This window comes from Oncorhynchus clarkii, chromosome 16 (assembly GCF_045791955.1).
Source record: "Oncorhynchus clarkii lewisi isolate Uvic-CL-2024 chromosome 16, UVic_Ocla_1.0, whole genome shotgun sequence".
NCBI classification, from domain to species: Eukaryota; Metazoa; Chordata; class Actinopteri; order Salmoniformes; family Salmonidae; genus Oncorhynchus; species Oncorhynchus clarkii.
This window is the reverse complement of record NC_092162.1, coordinates 2,262,632-2,286,738: the sequence shown is the minus strand read 5'-3', so window position 1 is coordinate 2,286,738 and position 24,107 is coordinate 2,262,632. Positions and strand designations below refer to the sequence as shown.

At 46.9% G+C, this 24,107-nt stretch overlaps 1 protein-coding gene across 2 annotated transcripts in view; it reads right to left on the bottom strand.

Moving 5' to 3' along the window:
• LOC139367867 (striatin-like) overlaps positions 1-24,107 on the bottom strand; it is a 44,770-nt gene that overhangs the window by 16,891 nt on the left and 3,772 nt on the right. The window contains exons 1-2 of one of the 2 annotated variants that reach the window (XM_071106211.1): positions 14,383-14,475; positions 3,941-4,044 (exon numbers count right to left, since the gene is read on the bottom strand). In XM_071106211.1, coding sequence (XP_070962312.1) covers positions 3,941-4,044; positions 14,383-14,412 — 134 coding nt within the window. In that variant the 5' untranslated portion in view covers positions 14,413-14,475. Of the gene's footprint in view, positions 1-3,940; positions 4,045-14,382; positions 14,476-24,107 lie in introns of those variants that run through there. The other variant, XM_071106210.1, reaches the window with a different exon arrangement.

Here is a 24,107-nt window from a genome sequence, read left to right as displayed (position 1 = left end):
CAGGAAGAGGAAGGAATCTGATGTGTCTCCTTTTGAGAGCAGACACAACATAACAGAAGACTGATGCACACAGACGCCGGTTGAAAGATGAAGGAAACCCCTGCTGTTCAAAAGCATATTGTTCATTAGACTAGATGCCAGGTTCTGGGGTTGAACGTAACAAGCATCCCGCATTGTGTTCTACAGTCTCAACTAGACAGGAAGTGCCCCGGCATCATCTCAGAACAAATCCTGGAAACGGTTCTATTGCCACGGGGTGGATGTAGAAGGTAACTGACACAATAATGGAAACACTTGAGTAAATGAGAGTAACAACGTGTCTTTGAAAGCAGGTGCTTCCACACAGGTGTGGTACCTGAGGTAATTAAGCAATTAACATCCCATCATGCTTAGAGAACACCCGATATAATCTGCTGATATTAGCCTTTTAAATCGCTATACTGGTATTGCCCGATAATTCCACCGATATCAAATAATCAATAAATAGGCTGGAGAAAAGGAATCTCTATACTGGACACTAGCGGCCATTTTATGTCATTTTACGTCACAATGTAAGAAAATCTACATTTGAAGCATCTAGGACAATTGCTGTTTTGGATGGTTCTTGATGACAATTAATTGTATAGGCAGTATATTAGCAGGCTATTTTGGGGGACAACACTTACCCATAACGGTCGGGCTCTCATCATATATAAATGCAGGGCAGGCCAATGTTCCTGCTACAGTGGCTATGCCCCTCCCCCCCCAAAAAAGATAACGCTCCCTCACCCCCAGGGAACGAGTCGTCGCCGAATGGCTCGATGAAAACGATGGTGAACCGTAATGCAAATGCCGTCTCAGTCACCAGATCTCAACCCAACTGAACACTTACGAGAGATTGTGGATCGGTGCCTGAGACAAGCGTTTTCCAACCACCATCAACACAACACCAAATGATGGAATTTCTGGTGGAAGAACGGTGTCACATCCCTTTTTAAATTGGTCACATTGACCAGAGAGAAGTGTTGCCCGGTAAACTACCAGAACATCACGATACCAACATGTCAGAATACCACAGTGCTGTTTCATATGATACTACTGACTTAGTCATCCCTACCGATCTAAAGCACCATGATACCAACATGTCAGAATACCACAGTGCTGTTTCATATGATACTACTGACTGTCATCCCTACCGATCTAAAGCACCATGATACCAACATTTCAGAATACCACAGTGCCATGATACTACTGACTTAGTCATCCCTATCGATCTAAAGCACCAGCTGGCGCCTGTTATAACCTTTTAATAAAGTCAGTTTTGTTCATAAATTCAGTTGAATTTAAGTCACTAGTCTCTTGTATGAGCTGGTCCAATAGTATCCACTTTACTTTCATGAGCATGTCAAGTGTCTGCTGTAATTCAGCCACCCACATCCCTTACCAGCCCTTCACTCGCCTGCTTCTGTGTCCGCTCTTCATCCACATCCTCTACCAGCCCCTCACTCGCCTGCTTCTCTGTCCGCTCTTCACCCACATCCTCTACCAGCCCCTCACTCGCCTGCTTCTCTGTCTACTCTTCACCCTGATGTGTCTTTTAGCAGTGATGGAGAGTGGGGGGGGGGGGCAGACCCTGATGAGTCTTAATTTGCAAATTCATTCATTAAAAATCCTACAAATGCGATTTTCTGGATTTTCTTTCTCATTTTGTCTGTCATAGTTGAAGTGTACCTATGATGAAAATTACAGGCCTCATCTTTTTAAGTGGGAGAACTTGCACAATTGGTGGCTGACTAAATACTTTTTTGCCCCACTGTATGTGGCCAGAGGTAAAAAACAAGACCCATATGTGGCCAGAGGTAAAAAACAAGACCCATATGTGGCCAGAGGTAAAAAACAGGACCCATATGTGGCCAGAGGTAAAAAACAAGACCCATATGTGGCCAGAGGTAAAAAACAGGACCCATATGTGGCCAGAGGTTAAAAAAAAAACAGGACCCATATGTGGCCAGAGGTTAAAAAAAAAACAGGACCCATATGTGGCCAGAGGTAAAAAACAGGACCCATATGTGGCCAGAGGTAAAAAAAACAGGACCCATATGTGGCCAGAGGTAAAAAACAGGACCCATATGTGGCCAGAGGTAAAAAAAACAGGACCCATATGTGGCCAGAGGTAAAAAAAACAGGACCCATATGTGGCCAGAGGTAAAAAAAAAAAAAACAGGACCCATATGTGGCCAGAGGTAAAAAAACAGGACCCATATGTGGCCAGAGGTAAAAAAACAGGACCCATATGTCACCATACTTTCCCAAACCATGTCACAGGCTGTTTTAAACTAATCCCGGGTGGCTAATTATTGGTTTGACAACAAACAACGTTCACTCACGTTACCTAGATAGCGAACAACCTGCTAACTTAACAGTAGGTCTAGGCACATCTGATTGGCCCAGGAAGAAAGGGGAGGGGGCAGGAGAGAGAGCGAAGAGGAGAAAGAGGAGGAGAGCGAGAGAGAGATAAAACAAAAAAGAGAGAAAAAAGAGGGGAGATAGAAATGACATCTCTACATCCTGTTCCAGAGGGAGAGCGACCATGGGGAGGGAGAGCATCATTGTTGTTACCACGGCAACCTGCTGTTGCAGGCACAGAGCCGACACCATAGTGTCGGTGAACAGACTCAGAAAGAGGAGTCGAAAATTATCCTGCTGCTGCTTTTCCTGGAACACAAGGGGATGAACGATCCCCCAGGGAAAGGACAGGAGGACAGAAACACTCAGAGAGCAGTAGAGCTGTGACCTTGTCTTGATTGGGTTTCCCCCAGGGTAAGGCAGACAGAAACCGCTCTAGGAAAGGACAGGAGGACAGAAACACTCAGAGAGCAGTAGAGCTGTGACCTTGTCTTGATTGGGTTTCCCCGAGGGTAAGGCAGACAGAAACCGTTCCAGGGCAGTGTCATCAGTAACCAGACACCAATCTGTCCTCTGTACAGACGTCACAACACCGGGGGACTGTCTTTTTCCTTCCAGGGTCATCTGTCATTGTAGACCCTCGGATTTTCTGCTGTGTAAGTTTCACCGCCATGTTTATTTGACCTTAATTTAACTAGGCAATTCAGTTAAGAACACATTTCTTATTTTCAATGACGGCCTAGGAACGGTGGGTTAACTGGCCTAGGAACAGTGGGTTAACTGGTCTAGGAACAGTGGGTTAACTGGCCTAGGAACAGTGGGTTAACAGGCCTAGGAACAGTGGGTTAACAGGTCTAGGAACAGTGGGTTAACAGGTCTAGGAACAGTGGGTTAACTGGCCTAGGAACGGTGGGTTAACTGGCCTAGGAACGGTGGGTTAACTGGCCTAGGAACAGTGGGTTAACTGGCCTAGGAACAGTGGGTTAACAGGTCTAGGAACAGTGGGTTAACAGGTCTAGGAACGGTGGGTTAACTGGCCTAGGAACACTGGGCTAACCTCTGTCTTTATCAGTGTGGTGCATTCATGTGAAAGGGGGTCATTGAGGGGCAGAACGACAGATTTGTACTTTGTCAGCTCGGGGATTTGAACTTGCAACCTTCCGGTTACTAGTCCAACGCTCTAACCACTAGGCTACCCTGCCGCCTCTACACTCTAACCACTAGGCTACCCTGCCGTCCCATATCCCTGACAGTTACCCATATCTGGCAAGGTGGTTTTATAGCTCGGCCATTTATTCCTTTAGATTGACATAATTCCCCAAAATAAGTTCATGAAGCTAGCTAGCTACGTTTTATAGGCTCCGCACTATGAGTCAGAGCCACTTTTAATGTCATATTCTCATTTGCCACCGCTAAAAATCAACGTCATCTATATGTATGTTTATTAGCTAGCATCGAAATTGTCTCACATGCCACCGGAGTTTGCCACTTGATTACAGTTTGAATATCAACACCGCAAGAGACCCACAGATGGTCATCGGGTTCTGTAACTTACCTCTCCTGTTTGAGAACGTATTCCAGCATCTTGATCCTCCTAACCAGGTCCTTCTTCAGGTTCTCCTGTCCTTTCCTCTCTCCCTGGAGGAAGGCCGTCTGAGCCTGGAGGAGAAACACAATATCAGTCATCACCAATACATTCTCCTGTCCTTTCCTCTCTCCCTGGAGGAGAAACAATATCAGTCATGTCCTTTCCTCTCTCCCTGGAGGAGAAACAATATCAGTCATCACCAATTTATTCTCCTGTCCTTTCCTCTCTCCCTGGAGGAGAAACAATATCAGTCATGTCCTTTCCTCTCTCCCTGGAGGAACGCTGTCTGAGCCTGGAGGAAACATATCGCATGCCATTACCAGACAGTATCAACTACACATGATGAGCTTTCCTCTGGCCTTGCAGGAAGTCTATCTAGGCCTAGAGAGGGAAACGGCAGACAAACGGTTTCATCAGCATCATCATTCGTATGTCAATACACCTGCATTAACTTGGATATATTTCTGTGTCCGAGATAATATTGTTCACATTCTAGATTACGTAATTGTTCGTCTTGGGAGAAATTCTCTTTTCCATAAGAAGCTGAACAAACTGCGGGCGGGGGGGAAACAGACCGCCGGGGGGAAACAGACTGCCGGGGGAAACAGACCGCCGGGGGAAAACAGACCGCCGGGGGAAAACAGACCGCCGGGGGGAAACAGACCGCCGGGGGGAAACAGACCGCCGGGGGGAAACAGACCGCCGGGGGGAAACAGACCGCCGGGGGGAAACAGACCGCCGGGGGGAAACAGACCGCCGGGGGGAAACAGACCGCCGGGGGGAAACAGACCGCCGGGGGGAAACAGACCGCCGGGGGAAACAGAAGGCAGAATGCATTCTAGAGGAATGCCCTCTGCCTCGAGTAGTGATTCATGTTGATGTTCCAAGCAGACGGTGGGAGATCGCCAGGCCAACGTCAGACATATTCAAGCTCTGGGGATGTCCAGAATAGTTTGGCAGTATTGTCCTTCTTGATATAGAGGGTCTAATGTAACCCCACACAAAGGGCTGGGACATGGAACTTGCAAAGACCAAAAGGGCTAAAACATTAACAAAATATATCACGGTATGCAAGAGAATCTGTACAATTCATTATCTTATCCCAGCTCTCTCCATCTCTGCCTCCCTCCTCCCTCCCCTCTCTACCTCTCTCCCCTCTCTTTTTCACTCACTCCTCCCTCCCCTCTTTTTCACTCCCAATGAGGTGGGGTGTGTTTACAATGAGGTGGGGTGTGAAAAAGAGATTTCACACCCCACCTCATTGTAAACACACCCCACCTCATTGTGAACACACCCCACCTCATTGTGAACACACCCCACCTCATTGTGAACACACCCCACCTCATTGTGAACACACCCCACCTCATTGTGAACACACCCCACCTCATTGTGAACACACCCCACCTCATTGTGAACACACACCACCTCATTGTGAACACACACCACCTCATTGTGAACACACACACCACCTCATTGTGAACACACACACCACCTCATTGTGAACACACACACCACCTCATTGTGAACACACACACCACCTCATTGTGAACACACACACCACCTCATTGTGAACACACACACCACCTCATTGTGAACACACACACCACCTCATTGTGAACACACACACCACCTCATTGTGAACACACACCACCTCATTGTGAACACACACCACCTCATTGTGAACACACACCACCTCATTGTGAACACACACCACCTCATTGTGAACACACACCACCTCATTGTGAACACACACCACCTCATTGTGAACACACACCACCTCATTGTGAACACACACCACCTCCAGCTCTTTGTAACGTGTGCGACGACGCGCTGAAGACTTCCTACACCGTTTGCTTGAACGGCGAATGGGAAGCGCGCTTCAATTACCGGTTGAGATATAAAAATAGTACCGCTTTAAAATGGTGATAAAAACAGTTAACACACGATTGCATGTAGAAAATGCTGTGCAATGACTGGGCTTATGAAAGTGCACTCCAGCAGCAACGAACAAACGGTTTGAGGACAGCAGCAGTAGTTCTCGCCCTGTCAGACAGATTTTCCGCTCAAACGAGGCAGATTGACCTATTGACCCGTTAAGCATGACCTGTCAAACGTATTTCCATCAATGAACAGGATCAAAAGCAAATTAGACAATTGGCACAGAGTTTATTTTAAAAATCGGCTTCTTTTTTTTTTTACCAACCAAAAGCCGGCTATTACCAGCAAACGGAACCCTGGACACACACGGTTCAGCACATTAGACAGGCTACCCAGACCAACACAGTCTTCTAGTCCTACCACAGGGCAGGGGAGACTCAACACCTTAGAGCATAACACAGTTAAACAGGGAACAGTCAGGAGATGAGCCCAACCAGAACCCTGTCTTTAGTCCGTAGCAAGTGGGCACCACAGAATCTGGGACAGCGAGACAATCAAGAAGGAGTATTTTTTGAGTGAGTGAGTGATTCTCTTTGAAAGCAGCACTGTTGATGTCTAAAACAAAATGAGTCACAGCTGCTTAAAACAGATTTAAATAAATGTGAGCTTCATTTCACATCCACCCACCATCCTCCAAGACAGTCCCACAATATCCTTCTATAGAAACATCCAGAACATCCTCCTCCAAGACAGTCCCACAACATCCTTCTATAGAAACATCCAGAACATCCTCCTCCAAGACAGTCCCACAACATCCTTCTATAGAAACATCCAGAACATCCTCCTCCAAGACAGTCCCACAACATCCTTCTATAGAAACATCCAGAACATCCTCCTCCAAGACAGTCCCACAACATCCTTCTATAGAAACATCCAGAACATTCTCCTCCAAGACAATCCCACAACATCCTTCTATAGAAACATCCAGAACATTCTCCTCCAAGACAATCCCACAACATCCTTCTATAGAAACATCCAGGACATTCTCCTCCAAGACAATCCCACAACATCCTTCTATAGAAACACATCCAGAACATCCTCCGAACCCAGACAGGCTCTCTCCATCTGGAACATAACATGTACACACTGTAGGCCATAGAAAAACGCTCCGTCTGTTCAGTCTACAGAGACGAGAGATTAAACCACGTATTCAACTGAGACTAATGATTTATCTATGAAGCTGAATAAGTCCACATTGGACAGTAGAGAGAAACACTCTACAGTTACTAATCACAATATTACTTTTGGACGATATTATATTGATACTTGGACAACATTTTTTGAAATTTTATTCTTTTTTTTGCTAGGTAGAGTTAAAATCGTCTGTATCTGCGCCAAAATACTGGTAAAAATGTTGTAAGGACATATTTCCATGACTAATCAATACTCATTTCCTTATGCTCGCCCTCATCTCTCCGCAATATGTTTGGAACATCAAACGGCAGTGGGGAATCGACCAAACGTATAGACCCCAGTGGGGGAATCGACCAGACGTATTGACCCCAGTGGGGGAAATCGACCAGACGTATTGACCCCAGTGGGGAATCGACCAGACGTATTGACCCCAGTGGGGAATCGACCAGACGTATTGACCCCAGTGGGGAATCGACCAGACGTATTGACCCCAGTGGGGAATCGACCAGACGTATTGACGCCAGTGGGGAATCGACCAGACGTATTGACCCCAGTGGGGAATCGACCAGACGTATTGACCTCAGTGGGGAATCGACCAGACGTATTGACCTCAGTGGGGAATCGACCAGACGTATTGACCTCAGTGGGGAATCGACCAGACGTATTGACCCCAGTGGGGAATCGACCAGACGTATTGACCCCAGTGGGGAATCGACCAGACGTATTGACCCCAGTGGGGAATCGACCAGACGTATTGACCCCAGTGGGGAATCGACCAGACGTATTGACCCCAGTGGGGAATCGACCAGACGTATTGACCCCAGTGGGGAATCGACCAGACGTATTGACCCCAGTGGGGAATCGACCAGACGTATTGACCCCAGTGGGGAATCGACCAGACGTATTGACCCCAGTGGGGAATCGACCAGACGTATTGACCCCAGTGGGGAATCGACCAGACGTATTGACCCCAGTGGGGAATCGACCAGACGTATTGACCCCAGTGGGGAATCGACCAGACGTATTGACCCCAGTGGGGAATCGACCAGACGTATTGACCCCAGTGGGGAATCGACCAGACGTATTGACCCCAGTGGGGAATCGACCAGACGTATTGACCCCAGTGGGGGATCGACCAAACGTATTGACCCAAGTGGGGGATCGACCAGACGTATTGACCCCAGTGGGGAATCGACCAAACGTATTGACCCCAGTGGGGAATCGACCAAACGTATTGACCCCAGTGGGGAATCGACCAAACGTATTGACCCCAGTGGGGAATCGACAAAAACGTATAGACCACAGTGGGGGATCGACCAGACGTATTGACCCCAGTGGGGAATCGACCAAAAGTATTGACCCCAGTGGGGAATCGACCAGACGTATTGACCCCAGTGGGGAATCGACCAAACGTATTGACCCCAGTGGGGAATCGACCAAACGTATTGACCCCAGTGGGGAATCGACCAAACGTATTGACCCCAGTGGGGAATCGACTAGATGCATTGACCCTAGTAGGGAATCAACTAGACGCATTGACCCTAGTAGGGAATCAACTAGACGCATTGACCCTAGTAGGGAATCAACTAGACGCATTGACCCTAGTAGGGAATCAACTAGACGCATTGACCCTAGTAGGGAATCAACTAGACGCATTGACCCTAGTAGGGAATCAACTAGACGCATTGACCCTAGTAGGGAATCAACTAGACGCATTGACCCCAGTGGGGAATCAACTAGACGCATTGACCCTAGTAGGGAATCAACTAGACGCATTGACCCTAGTAGGGAATCAACTAGACGCATTGACCCTAGTAGGGAATCAACTAGACGTATTGACCCTAGTAGGGAATCAACTAGACGTATTGACCCTAGTAGGGAATCAACTATACAGAACAAAAATATAAAAACGCAATAATTTCAAAGGTTTTACTGAGTTACAGTTCATATAAGGAAATAAGTTCATTGAAATCAGTTCATTAGGCCCTAATCTATGGATTTCACACGACTGGGAATACAGACATCTGTTGGTCACAGATTCCTTAATAAAGGCAGTGGATGTGAAAACTAGTCAGTATCTGGTGTGACCACCATATCTGGTGTGACCACTCTCCTCCTCAAAGAGTTGATCCGGCTGTTGATTAGAGTTGATCAGGCTGGTGATTGTGGCCTGTGGAATGTTGTTCCACTCCTCTTCAATGGCTGTGTGAAACTGCTGGATATTGGTGGGAACTGGAACACGCTGTCGTACCCGTCAATTTAGAGCATCCCAAACATTTTTATTTTATTTTTCTGTTTAACAAGGCAAGTCAGTTATTAAGAACAAATTCTTATTTACAATGACGGCCTAGGAACGGTGGGTTAACTGCTTTGTTCAGGGGCAGAATGACAGATTTTTACCTTGATAGCTCCGGGATTCGATCCAGCAACCTTTCAGTTACTGACCTAACTCTCTAACCACTAGGCTACCTGTCGCCCCAACTAGGTCTGGTGAGTATGCAGCCCATGGAAGAACTGGGACATTTTCAGCTTCCAGGAATTGTGTACAGATCCGTGCGACATGGATCCGTGCATTATCATGCTGAAACATGAGGTGATGGGAGAGGATGAATGGTACGACAATGGGCCTTAGGATCTCGTCAAAGTTCTCTGGGCATTCAAATTGCCATCAATAAAACGCAAGTGTGTTCATTATGCCTGCCCATACCATAACCCCACCGTCACCATGGGGCACTCGGTTCACAACGTTGACGTCATCAAACTGCTCGTCCACACGACGCCATCTGCCTGGTGAAACCAGGATTTCAACTGTACAAGCAGACTTCACCAGCCATTGAAGGTGAGCATTTGCAAATACAGAAGAAGTCGGTTATGACGCCGAACTGCAGTCAGGACAAGACCCTGGTGAGGACGACGAGCACACTGATGAGCTTCCCCAAGACGGTTTCTGACAGTTTCATTGGCTGTCCAGTGGCTGGTCTCAGACCATCCCGCAGGTGCAGAAGCGTGGAGGTCCTGGGCTGGCGTGGAGGTCCTGGGCTGGCGTGGAGGTCCTGGGCTGGCGTGGTTCCACGTTGTCTGCAGTTGTGAGGCCGGTTGGACAAATTCTCTAAAATAACATTGGAAGCGGCATATGGTAGAGCACTGAACATTAAATTCTCTGTTAACAGCTCTAGTGGACATTCCTGCAGTCAGCAGGCCAATTTCACGCTCCCTCAAAACTTGAGACATCTGTGGCATTGTGTTGTGTTACAAAACTGCACATTTTATTGTGCCAAGCACAAAGTGCACCTGTGTAATGCTGTTTAATCAGCTTCTTGAAATGTCACACCTGTCAGGTGGATGAATTATCTTGGCAAAGAAGAAATGCTCACTAGCAGGGATATAAACAAAATGTGTGCACAAAACTTGAGAGAAATCATCTTTTCCCGTGTGTATGGAACACTTTACATGTTGTGTTTATATTTTTGTTTAGCATAACTGTATTGAACATTTGCCCAAGTTAAATATAATTAAGACATGAACAAAATGCATAAGTGATTGGTATGAAACGGTCGGTATGTGCGGTGCGTACATCTACACTTAGTGTAGCCGTTAGCGATGCTGCTAATAACAACCTTCTGGTGATGGAAATGGTGAATTAAATGTTAAACTAATCACATGAATTAGTAGCCAATGCCTACCTGGCGGAAATATATCGTGAAGAAACAGGAGGAGTTATTACCAACATTGCAGTCTTCACTCCGGCTAGCTGACTGTCTGACTGGCTGGGACTGGCTAGCTGGCTGACTGACTGGCAGACTGACTGACTGGAATGGCAGACTGACTGGCTGGCGGACTGGCTGGCTGGCCGCTTTATCAGGTCAGAGGATAAGGTCCTCCCAGTCCGCTCCAGTCCCAGTCCGCCCCAGTCCCAGTCCGCCCCAGTCCCAGTCCGCCCCAGTCCCAGTCCGCTCCAATGGTTGCTTTAGACACTTGGGGGGGGGGGGGGGGGGGGGGGTTATTAAGGGATGAAGATGGGATAGCGTAGGTAGAAGGGTAGGTAGCTTATTCTAAAATGGATGAAGTAGTTTTTCCCCAAAAAAACTACACACAACACCCCATAATGACAACGGGTTCAAGTCCGAGCTCTGGCTGGGCCACTCAAGGACGTTCAAAGACTTGTCTCGAAGCGTCGTCTTGGCTGTGTGCTTAGGGACGTTGTCCTGTTGGAAGGTGAACCTTCGCCCCAGTCTGGGGTCCTCAGCACTCTGGAACAGGTTTTCATCAATGATCTCTCTGTACTTTGCTTTGTTCATCTTTCCTTCAATCCTGACTGGTCTGAAAAAACATCCCCCCAGCATGATGCTGCCACCACCATGCTTCACCGTAGGGATGGTAATGGCCAGGTGATGAGTGGTTTCCACCAGACGTGGCGGTTGGCATTAAGGCCAAAGAGTTCGATTTTGGTTTCATCAGACCACAGAATTTTGTTTTTTTCATGGTCAGACTACTTTAGGTGACTTTTGGCCAACTCCAAGCGGGCTGTCATGTGCCTTTTACTGAGGAGTGGTTTCCGTCTGACCACTCTACCATGAAGTCCGCCTGATTGGTGGACTGCTGCAGAGATGGTTGTTCTTCTGTCAGAGTGACCATCGGGTTCTTGGTCACCTCCCTGACCAAGGCCCTTCTCCCCCGATTGTGCAGTTTGACTGGGCAGCCAGCTCTGGGAAGAGTCTTGATGGTTTCAAACTTATTCCATTTATGAATCAGAGGGGTAGAGGGGTTGTTAGCTATATGGGTCCTAAGTAGGTAGAGGGGTAGGTAGCTATATGGGTACTAAGTAGGTAGCTATATGGGTACTAAGTAGGTAGAGGGGTAGGTAGCTATATGGGTACTAAGTAGGTAGAGGGGTAGGTAGCTATATGGGTACTAAGTAGGTAGCTATATGGGTACTAAGTAGGTAGAGGGGTAGGTAGCTATATGGGTACTAAGTAGGTAGAGGGGTAGGTAGCTATATGGGTACTAAGTAGGTAGCTATATGGGTACTAAGTAGGTAGAGGGGTAGGTAGCTATATGGGTACTAAGTAGGTAGAGGGGTAGGTAGCTATATGGGTACTAAGTAGGTAGAGGGGTAGGTAGCTATATGGGTACTAAGTAGGTAGCTATATGGGTACTAAGTAGGTAGCTATATGGGTACTAAGTAGTAGACTGTGACTCACACAACACCTTATATAAGAAAACACAGACCCATACAATATAGACGTTATTTTCTATCAGACAGGATCCCAGCTAGGTTGGGTAACGTTATTTTCTATCAGACAGGATCCCAGCTAGGTAGAGTAACGTTAGTTTCTATCAGACACGATCCCAGCTAGGTTGAGTAACGTTAGTTTCTATCAGACACGATCCCAGCTAGGTTGGGTAACGTTAGTTTCTATCAGACAGGATCCCAGCTAGGTTGAGTAACGTTAGTTTCTATCAGACACGATCCCAGCTAGGTTGGGTAACGTTAGTTTCTATCAGACAGGATCCCAGCTAGGTTGGGTAACGTTAGTTTCTATCAGACACGATCCCAGCTAGGTTGAGTAACGTTATTTTCTATCAGACAGGATCCCAGCTAGGTTGGGTAAGGTTAGTTTCTATCAGACAGGATCCCAGCTAGGTTGAGTAACGTTAGTTTCTATCAGACACGATCCCAGCTAGGTTGGGTAACGTTAGTTTCTATCAGACACGATCCCAGCTAGGTTGAGTAACGTTAGTTTCTATCAGACAGGATCCCAGCTAGGTTGGGTAACGTTAGTTTCTATCAGACACGATCCCAGCTAGGTTGGGTAACGTTAGTTTCTATCAGACACGATCCCAGCTAGGTTGGGTAACGTTAGTTTCTATCAGACACGATCCCAGCTAGGTTGGGTAACGTTAGTTTCTATCAGACACGAACCCAGCTAGGTTGGGTAACGTTAGTTTCTATCAGACAGGATCCCAGCTAGGTTGGGTAACGTTAGTTTCTATCAGACACGATCCCAGCTAGGTTGAGTAACGCTAGGTTGAGTAAGGTTAGTTTCTATCAGACACGATCCCAGCTAGGTTGCGTAACGTTAGTTTCTATCAGACACGATCCCAGCTAGGTTGGGTAACGTTAGTTTCTATCAGACAGGATCCCAGCTAGGTTGAGTAACGCTAGGTTGAGTAACGTTGGTTTCTATCAGACAGGATCCCAGCTAGGTTGAGTAACGTTAGTTTCTATCAGACACGATCCCAGCTAGGTTGGGTAACGTTAGTTTCTATCAGACACGATCCCAGCTAGGTTGAGTAGAGTGTTGTACATTCCAGACATGTTTTCCTCTCATCTAGTTCTGCGTCATCACAGAGGCGTCGAACACAATGAACCCATTTAGGGCCGACACACAGACAAGTGTTTTAAAAACACCCAGGCCCAGCACATCTCTCTCACTAGACCGTCTAAGTCAGATACAGGCTGAGCTCACTCCATCCACTCACTCCTACAACTACGCACGTATAATTACACACAGATTCAAAACACACACACAGACTTACATCGGTCTCAACTTTCTTATGCTAGTGTTGTTGACTTGTCCCCCGGTAGCGGTGAAACACAAACTAAGGCTGAAGCCTAATATTTACCATGCAAATAACCCTCTCTCTGTGAATGGTGAACACAGGGTTAGCTGTTACCTAGCCCGTCTCTGAATAGTGAACACAGGGTTAGCTGTTACCTAGCCTGTCTCTGTGAATAGTGAACACAGGGTTAGCTGTTACCTAGCCTGTCTCTGTGAATGGTGAACACAGGGTTAGCTGTTACCTAGCCTGTCCCTGAATAGTGAACACAGGGTTAGCTGTTACCTAGCCTGTCTCTGAATAGTGAACACAGGGTTAGCTGTTACCTAGCCTGTCCCTGAATAGTGAACACAGGGTTAGCTGTTACCTAGCCTGTCTCTGAATAGTGAACACAGGGTTAGCTGTTACCTAGCCCGTCTCTGAATAGTGAACACAGGGTTAGCTGTTACCTAGCCCGTCTCTGAATAGTGAACACAGGGTTAGCTGTTACCTAGCCTGTCTCTGTGAATGGTGAACACAGGGTTAGCTGTTACCCAGCCTGTCTCTGAAGAGTGAACACAGGGTTAGCTGTTACCTAGCCTGTCTCTGAATAGTGAACACAGGGTTAGCTGTTACCCAGCCTGTCTCTGAAGAGTGAACACAGGGTTAGCTGTTACCTAGCCTGTCTCTGAATAGTGAACACAGGGTTAGCTGTTACCCAGCCCGTCCCTGAATAGTGAACACAGGGTTAGCTGTTACCCAGCCCGTCTCTGTCAGTTACACCACCGATGCCTCACCTGATAACGAGCCACGTACATTCCACACATTCCTATCAGTCAACAGACGAGAGCAGAAGGAAAACAGTCATCCTTTAACCAGGACTGTACAGACTGGCTAGAACAACAGAGATAACAGGAAACACAAGCCCTGACAAGAGGTTGTTGGCTTTCTGTCAGATTAGGAAGGAACACCGCTTTCTTTCGTGCATTTATTTACAGCCTTATTGTGTCGTAGCTACTAACACAGCGGAAAGACAACACAATGAGGACTAACTGTGATTAGGACAGCGTTCTTCCTGGCACTGATTGATGAGGTAGAGTACAGTGACACTGGCTGGCGTGGACCAGAACCATGGAGGCACTGATTGATGAGGTAGAGTACAGTGACACTGGCTGGCGTGGACCAGAACCATGTAGGCACTGATTGATGAGGTAGAGTACAGTGACACTGGCTGGCGTGGACCAGAACCATGGAGGCACTGATTGATGAGGTAGAGTACAGTGACACTGGCTGGCGTTGGACCAGAACCATGGAGGCACTGATTGATGAGGTAGAGTACAGTGACACTGGCTGGCGTGGACGAGAACCATGGAGGCACTGATTGATGAGGTAGAGTACAGTGACACTGGCTGGCATGGACCAGAACCATGGAGGCACTGATTGATGTGGTAGAGTACAGTGACACTGGCTTTGCATGGACCAGATCCATGGAGGCACTGATTGATGTGGTAGAGTACAGTGACACTGGCTTTGCATGGACCAGATCCATGGAGGCACTGATCATCATCATCATCATCATCATCAGCCCTGTAGTGGATCTGACCCAGTAGAACTTCTCTCTAGGTTACTCTTCCGCTCTCCCTAAGGGCCCGACCATGTGCTGCCTCTGCATCCCTCTGACCTCGGCAGCCATATGCCTGTTCAATCGCCAGTCTGAAGGGGGGGGGGGGTCTTTCTGCCAGGAGAACTCATATCGGTCCACAGTCCTCGTTTGACATGAGGCGAAGGACAATGGTATCTTAAAGCGTCTGTATGCTTCCCAAACACTTAGTGTCATCATAATATATGCCCAAGTCTAAGCCCCTTCTCCTTGGTGATTGGTCAACAGTATGGAGCCAACTCGTTTTCATGCACATTTTTTGGCACTTGAGAAATACTGAATCAAACAACTTAAAATGTAAAATTGTGCGACTAAGATCTCCCCTGACAAAAAAAAAGTCAAAATTAATGGCATTTCTTGAGTTCTTAGACTAATTCTGACTATTTGGAGGAAGTGTATACTGGCTACGGCATCTAAAGAGGGACAAAATTTACTTTTGCCTAGTTTTTCAAGCGGAAGGTCTTTTTAAAAAAAATGTAAATTGCGATGTTACACTGAAACAGTCTATCAAATGGTGCTGAGCAATTAACAAAAATAGGGGATTCTCTCTTAAAACAACCGATGAGACGAAGTCAGTTCAATTACTTTAATTCCATTTTGTTTTTTTTTGTGAGCCCAACACTTTCTCTGGAGAGAAATCAAATCATTCACAAGAACTATGTGGAATGCTGGGCTGAAGGGAGTTGTAGTTTATTATGCAAATTGTCAACCTAGTTCAGAGCAGAAACGATAATGAACTACAATGACTATAATCTATTGTGCCTGTTCTTTCCGGCTTGGACAGAGCTGGGAAAAACTTTACCTAGAGAGACAGGATTGTGTCGACGTACAGATCTGTGGAAGGGTACGGAAAAGATGTCTGTAGCAATTACAGGTCCCAGATTCTCTGGTCTGATGAAACCAAGAGAACCTGACATGACAGAGCTCCAGAGTTCCTTTATGGAAATAGTTGTCCTTCTGGAAGGTTCTCCCATCTCTGCAGCACTCCACCAATCAGGCCTTTATGGTAGAGTGGCCAGAAGGAAGCCACTCCTCAATAAAAAAGACAACTCTCAGACCATGAGAAACAAGATTCTCTGGTCTGATGACACCACGGCTGAACTCTTTGGTCTTAAAGCCAAGCGTCACGTCTGGAGGAAACCTGGCACCATCCCTACGGTGAAGCATGGTGGTGGCAGAATAATGCTGTGGGGATGTTTCTCAGCGGCAGGAACTGGGAAACTAGTCAGGATCGAGGGAAAGATGAACGGAGCAAAGAGATTCTTAGTGAAAACCTGCTCCAGAGCGCTCAGGACATCAAGCCCTTAACCAACAGCACAGTTCAAGAAGAGTTAAGAAAATATTTACCAGGTGGACTAAAATAAATTATAATAAAGTAAAACAAGAAGAATAATGCTATATACAGGGTATTACGGTACAGAGTCAATGTGGAGGCTATATACAGGGGGTACCAGTACAGAGTCAATGTGGAGGCTATAAACAGGGTATTACGGTACTGAGTCAATGTGGAGGCTATATACAGGGGGTACCAGTACAGAGTCAATGTGGAGGCTATATACAGGGTATTACGGTACAGAGTCAATGTGGAGGCTATATACAGGGGGTACCGGTACAGAGTCAATGTGGAGGCTATATACAGGGTATTACGGTACTGAGTCAGTGTGCGGGGTACAGGCTAGTTGAGGTAATCTGTACATGTAGGTAGGGGTAAAGTGACTATGCATAGATAATAAACAGCTAGCAGCAGCAGTGTAAAAACAAATGGGGGGGGGGTCAATGTAAATAGTCCGATGGCAATTTTATTAATTGTTCAGCAGTCTGATGGCTTGGGGGTAGAAGCTGTTGAGGAGCCTCTTGGCGCTCCGGTACCACTTGCCGTGCGGAAGCAGAGAAAATAGTCTATAACTTGGGTGACTGGAGCCCTGACAATTTTATGGGCCTTCCTCTGACACCGCCTGGTATATAGTTCATGGATGGCAGGAAGCTTGAGCCCAGAGATGCACTGGGCCGCACACACTACCTTCTGTCGCACCTTACAGATGGAGGCCGAGCAGTTGCCATACCAGGCGGTGACGCAACAGGTCAGGATGCTCTCGATGGTGCAGCTGTAGAACCTTTTGTGGATCTGAGGACCAATGACAAATATTTTCAGTCTCCTGAGGGGGAAAAGGTTTTGTCGTGCCCTCTTCACGACTGTCTTGGTGTGTTTGGACCATGATAGTTCGTTGGTGATTTGGACACAAAGGAACTTAAAACTCTCGACCCGCTCCACTAAAGCCCCGTCGATATTAATGGGGGCCTGTTTGGCCCACCTTTTCCTGTAGTCCACGATCAGCTCCTTTGTCTTGGTCACATTGAGGGAGATGTTGTTGTCCTGGCACCACACTGACAGTTCTCGGACCTCCTCCCTATAGGCTGTCTCGTCGGTGTCTGTGATCAGGCCTCGGGGCGGGGGTGGCTTTGTCATTATGAGGTATTGTTTTTACATTGAGGGGGAAAAAATTCTAAAATGGATTAGAAGTTAAGGCTGTAACGTAACAAAATGTGGAAAAAGTCAAGGGGTCTGAATACTTTCTGAATGCACTGTACCTCATGAGAGAACGTACACAACACAACGAGAGGGAGACAGTTCACATATCCACTTTGAAGAACAAGTTAAATGATTTAGTCAGTCAGCTCTGCAGCATACTTAGGCAGACTAGCTAAATAGGATGGCTACAGACAGTACAGTATGGGGAGGTTAATGTTGGTTGTCTGCCTGCCACGGCCTGCCTGCCTGCCACGGCCTGCCTGCCTGCCACGGCCTGCCTGCCTGCCACGGCCTGCCTGCCTGCCACGGCCTGCCTGCCTGCCACGGCCTGCCTGTCTGCCACGGCCTGCCTGCCTGCCACGGCCTGCCTGCCTGCCACGGCCTGCCTGTCTGCCACGGCCTGCCTGCCTGCCACGGCCTGCCTGCCTGCCACGGCCTGCCTGTTACAGCCTGAGTAGAGATAATGAAGTCATCTAATAAAAACTGTAATACAATTGAAGCTTCATTATTGTTGGTTAAAAAATAAAATTAATGTAATTATTTCATAATGCATTTAATGTTTACAAATATATATATGTATCGAAACCGAAATCTGTCATTATTTAAAAAATGATCTAACCGAAACTGAAAAGATGTCAAAAAGCACTGATTGCTCAGCACAACTATCGTCCCGGAGACACGTCTCCTACCGACCGGGTCCGTCCCGGACACACGTCTCCTACCGACCGGGTCCGTCCCGGACACACGTCTCCTACCGACCGGGTCCGTCCCGGAGACACGTCTCCTACCGACCGGGTCCGTCCCGGAGACACGTCTCCTACCGACCGGGTCCGTCCCGGAGACACGTCTCCTACCGACCGGGTCCGTCCCGGAGACACGTCTCCTACCGACCGGGTCCGTCCCGGAGACACGTCTCCTACCGACCGGGTCCGTCCCGGAGACACGTCTCCTACCGACCGGGTCCGTCCCGGAGACACGTCTCCTACCGACCGGGTCCGTCCCGGAGACACGTCTCCTACCGACCGGGTCCGTCCCGGAGACACGTCTCCTACCGACCGGGTCTGTCCTGAAGTGCACTAAAAGCTGATATGGGGCGTTGGTAGAAGACAGTACAAACATCTGAATGACAGGAAGGAAGTGAGTCATTACAGTAGTAAAGTGCAAATCAACTCAGGGGCACGTGTAACCCAATCGGTCTCTCTTCGGGTGGAGCCTCCTCCACTGACAGAGACACAAACAGAAAACAAGGCCTGTAAGCACCCACAACTCTCGTCTTCTCCAACAGGCGCTCCGAGACTTTAAAAAAGGCTTCCCCTGAGACAGACGGGTGGGAGTCGCTACAGCCCACTGTGGATTACTTAAGTCTCCCTGGGGTCAATGACATGCTAGTCATTTAGCAGACGCTCTTATCTAGAGACACTAGTGCGAAGATAGGTGGTTGTCCCACCTAGCCATCATAATATTTCAGTTATCAGATATAAAATGATACATTTGAGAAAATGTGAGGGTGAACTTCAGGATTACAAAAAAAATGTTCCTGTCACCTTTCCAACAGGTTGTTAGGAACACAAGCATTTCACTACACCCGCAATAACATCTGTTAAATATGGACCAATAACATCTGTTAAATATGGACCAATAACATCTGCTAAATATGGACCAATAACATCTGTTAAATATGTGTATGGACCAATAACATCTGTTAAATATGTGTACGTGACCCAAAAAATCATTTGATAACTTGTAGAAAGAGTTCGCAAATAGAGCTCCACCCGATGAAGCCAGCATCACATAGAGCTCCACCCGATGAAGCCAGCATCATAGAGTTCCACCCGATGAAGCCAGCATCATAGAGTTCCACCCGATGAAGCCAGCATCATAGAGTTCCACCCGATGAAGCCAGCATCACATAGAGCTTCAACCCAGAATTGAACCGTTGATAATTGAGTCAGCTAGTAAATACTGTGTGAGCCAGCCAACCTCACAAACACACTAACAATATTACCAACTTCCGGCTCTTGCAGCACGAGAGGAAACCATTCGTGTAACAGAACATAGTATGGGGTTGCATTTCCAATACACAGAGAGAGAGAGAGAGAAAGAGAGAGAGAGAAAGAGAGAGAGAGAAGAAAGAGAGAAAGCAAAGAGAGAGAGCAAAGATCTGAAAAGGACAGAATGAGAGACAACTTGCAATGTGTACACACAATGCTTGGCCTATTAACAAACGTAGAATTTGGGGTAACACTTTCCAATTTCTACACTGCAAATGGAGAAACACAGAGCAGTAGTGGTAGCAGCATACTAGCCAACATGTTGTGGTTGGTTGCACAGCAGCGTGGTACGGAAAAAAAGGACCACAGAAACAAGAATTATGGTTCCGCTTTAGAATAATGAGTTCTCTTCTGGACCAGAACGGATAACATGGCACTCAACAACAACAACAACAACAACAGGAAGCACAAAGCTCAACATAAAGACCAGGGGCCTCATTTATCAACGTTGTGTAGAAACTACTCTAAAATACTACTTACGAAACAGAATTTAGAATGTTCGGACGAATAGATAACGTCTGATTTATCAAACAATCCTACGAGCGTTACACACACACACACACACGTAGGAGATAACTATCGGTAAATAGTAATTGTTCGCAGAGTCAGTGCTCAGTGCTTGGCTATTTGCATTTATAAACGTCACTAAATAACCATATATGGTCAAATTCATCCTTTTAAAAGCCTGTGGGAAATATACAATGAAATACAACAGCCGTGAAGAGAGACCGAAACAGAGGTGCTCGTATCGGAGATTGAGAACAACCAAAAAGGTTTGATTTGGCTCGTTCAGTTGTGGTTTGACCAGTAAATATAAAACACAGCTACAAAGAGTGGACCATTAGGACAATTTAAGATGCTTTAACAATGGCAAATATACTACAACTGAGTAGGAAACACTCACCACTAATCCATCCTCTCCACTAATCCATCCTCACCACTAATCCATCCATCCATCCTCACCACTAATCCATCCATCCTCACCACTAATCCATCCTCACCACTAATCCATCCATCCATCCTCACCACTAATCCATCCATCCATCCTCACCACTAATCCATCCTCACCACTAATCCATCCATCCTCACCACTAATCCATCCATCCTCACCACTAATCCATCCTCACCACTAATCCATCCATCCTCACCACTAATCCATCCTCACCACTAATCCATCCATCCTCACCACTAATCCATCCATCCTCACCACTAATCCATCCTCACCACTAATCCATCCATCCTCACCACTAATCCATCCTCACCACTAATCCATCCATCCTCACCACTAATCCATCCATCCTCACCACTAATCCATCCATCCTCACCACTAATCCATCCTCACCACTAATCCATCCTCACCACTAATCCATCCATCCTCACCACTAATCCATCCATCCTCACCACTAATCCATCCATCCTCACCACTAATCCATCCATCCTCTCCACTAATCCATCCTCACCACTAATCCATCCATCCTCACCACTAATCCATCCTCACCACTAATCCATCCATCCTCACCACTAATCCATCCTCACCACTAATCCATCCTCACCACTAATCCATCCTCACCACTAATCCATCCATCCTCTCCACTAATCCATCCTCACCACTAATCCATCCTCACCACTAATCCATCCATCCTCACCACTAATCCATCCTCACCACCAATCCATCCATCCTCACCACTAATCGATCCATCCTCTCCACTAATCCATCCTCTCCACTAATCCATCCTCTCCACTAATCCATCCTCTCCACTAATCCATCCATCCTCACCACTAATCCATCCTCACCACTAATCCATCCATCCTCACCACTAATCCATCCATCCTCACCACTAATCCATCCTCACCACTAATCCATCCATCCTCACCACTAATCCATCCATCCTCACCACTAATCCATCCTCACCACTAATCCATCCATCCTCACCACTAATCCATCCATCCTCACCACTAATCCATCCATCCTCACCACTAATCCATCCATCCTCACCACTAATCCATCCATCCTCTCCACTAATCCATCCTCACCACTAATCCATCCTCACCACTAATCCATCCATCCTCTCCACTAATCCATCCTCACCACTAATCCATCCATCCTCACCACTAATCCATCCTCACCACTAATCCATCCTCACCACTAATCCATCCATCCTCACCACTAATCCATCCTCACCACTAATCCATCCTCACCACTAATCCATCCTCACCACTAATCCATCCATCCTCTCCACTAATCCATCCATCCTCACCACTAATCCATCCTCACCACTAATCCATCCATCCTCACCACTAATCCATCCATCCTCACCACTAATCCATCCATCCTCACCACTAATCCATCCTCACCACTAATCCATCCATCCTCACCACTAATCCATCCATCCTCACCACTAATCCATCCATCCTCACCACTAATCCATCCATCCTCACCACTAATCCATCCATCCTCACCACTAATCCATCCATCCTCTCCACTAATCCATCCATCCTCACCACTAATCCATCCTCACCACTAATCCATCCTCACCACTAATCCATCCTCACCACTAATCCATCCTCACCACTAATCCATCCTCACCAATAATCCATCCATCCTCTCCACTAATCCATCCTCACCAATAATCCATCCTCACCACTAATCCATCCATCCTCACCACTAATCCATCCTCACCACTAATCCATCCATCCTCTCCACTAATCCATCCTCACCACTAATCCATCCTCACCACTAATCCATCCTCACCACTAATCCATCCTCTCCACTAATCCATCCTCACCAATAATCCATCCTCACCAATAATCCATCCTCACCAATAATCCATCCTCACCAATAATCCATCCTCATCAATAATCCATCCATCCTCTCCACTAATCCATCCTCACCACTAATCCATCCTCACCACTAATCCATCCTCACCACTAATCCATCCATCCTCACCACTAATCCATCCATCCTCACCACTAATCCATCCTCACCACTAATCCATCCATCCTCACCACTAATCCATCCATCCTCACCACTAATCCATCCATCCTCACCACTAATCCATCCATCCTCACCACTAATCCATCCTCACCACTAATCCATCCATCCTCACCACTAATCCATCCATCCTCTCCACTAATCCATCCTCACCACTAATCCATCCTCACCACTAATCCATCCATCCTCACCACTAATCCATCCATCCTCACCACTAATCCATCCATCCTCACCACTAATCCATCCATCCTCACCACTAATCCATCCATCCTCACCACTAATCCATCCATCCTCACCACTAATCCATCCATCCTCTCCACTAATCCATCCATCCTCTCCACTAATCCATCCTCACCACTAATCCATCCATCCTCACCACTAATCCATCCATCCTCACCACTAATCCATCCATCCTCACCACTAATCCATCCTCACCACTAATCCATCCATCCTCACCACTAATCCATCCATCCTCACCACTAATTCATCCATCCTCACCACTAATCCATCCTCACCACTAATCCATCCTCACCACTAATCCATCCATCCATCCTCACCGCTAATCCATCCATCCATCCTCACCACTAATCCATCCTCACCACTAATCCATCCTCACCACTAATCCATCCTCACCACTAATCCATCCATCCATCCTCACCGCTAATCCATCCATCCATCCTCACCACTAATCCATCCTCACCACTAATCTACTAATCCATCCTCACCACTAATCCATCCATCCATCCTCACCACTAATCCATCCATCCATCCATCCTCACCACTAAAGCCATCTATCCTCACCAATAATCCACCCATCCTCACCAATAATCCACCCATCCACATCACTAAAGCCATCCACATCACTAAAGCCATCCACATCACTAAAGCCATCCACATCACTAAAGCCATCCTCATCACTAAAGCCATCCTCATCACTAAAGCCATCCTCATCACTAAAGCCATCCTCATCACTAAAGCCATCCTCATCACTAAAGCCATCCTCATCACTAAAGCCATCCTCATCACTAAAGCCATCCTCATCACTAAAGCCATCCTCATCACTAAAGCCATCCATCCTCACCAGCGTCCTCCTGTAGGCGTACACACACACACGTAAACATTTATATTGATAAATCTCACGTCTTTGCATGTAAATGATCCATGATTGATAAATGAGGCCCCAGGTCTACACTGCATCGCTGTACCACAGATAAAGATGAGTAATAGTGACTGTATAAAATAAGTTATTCAAATACTGAGCGAAATTGTATATTGGATCATTTTTTTTT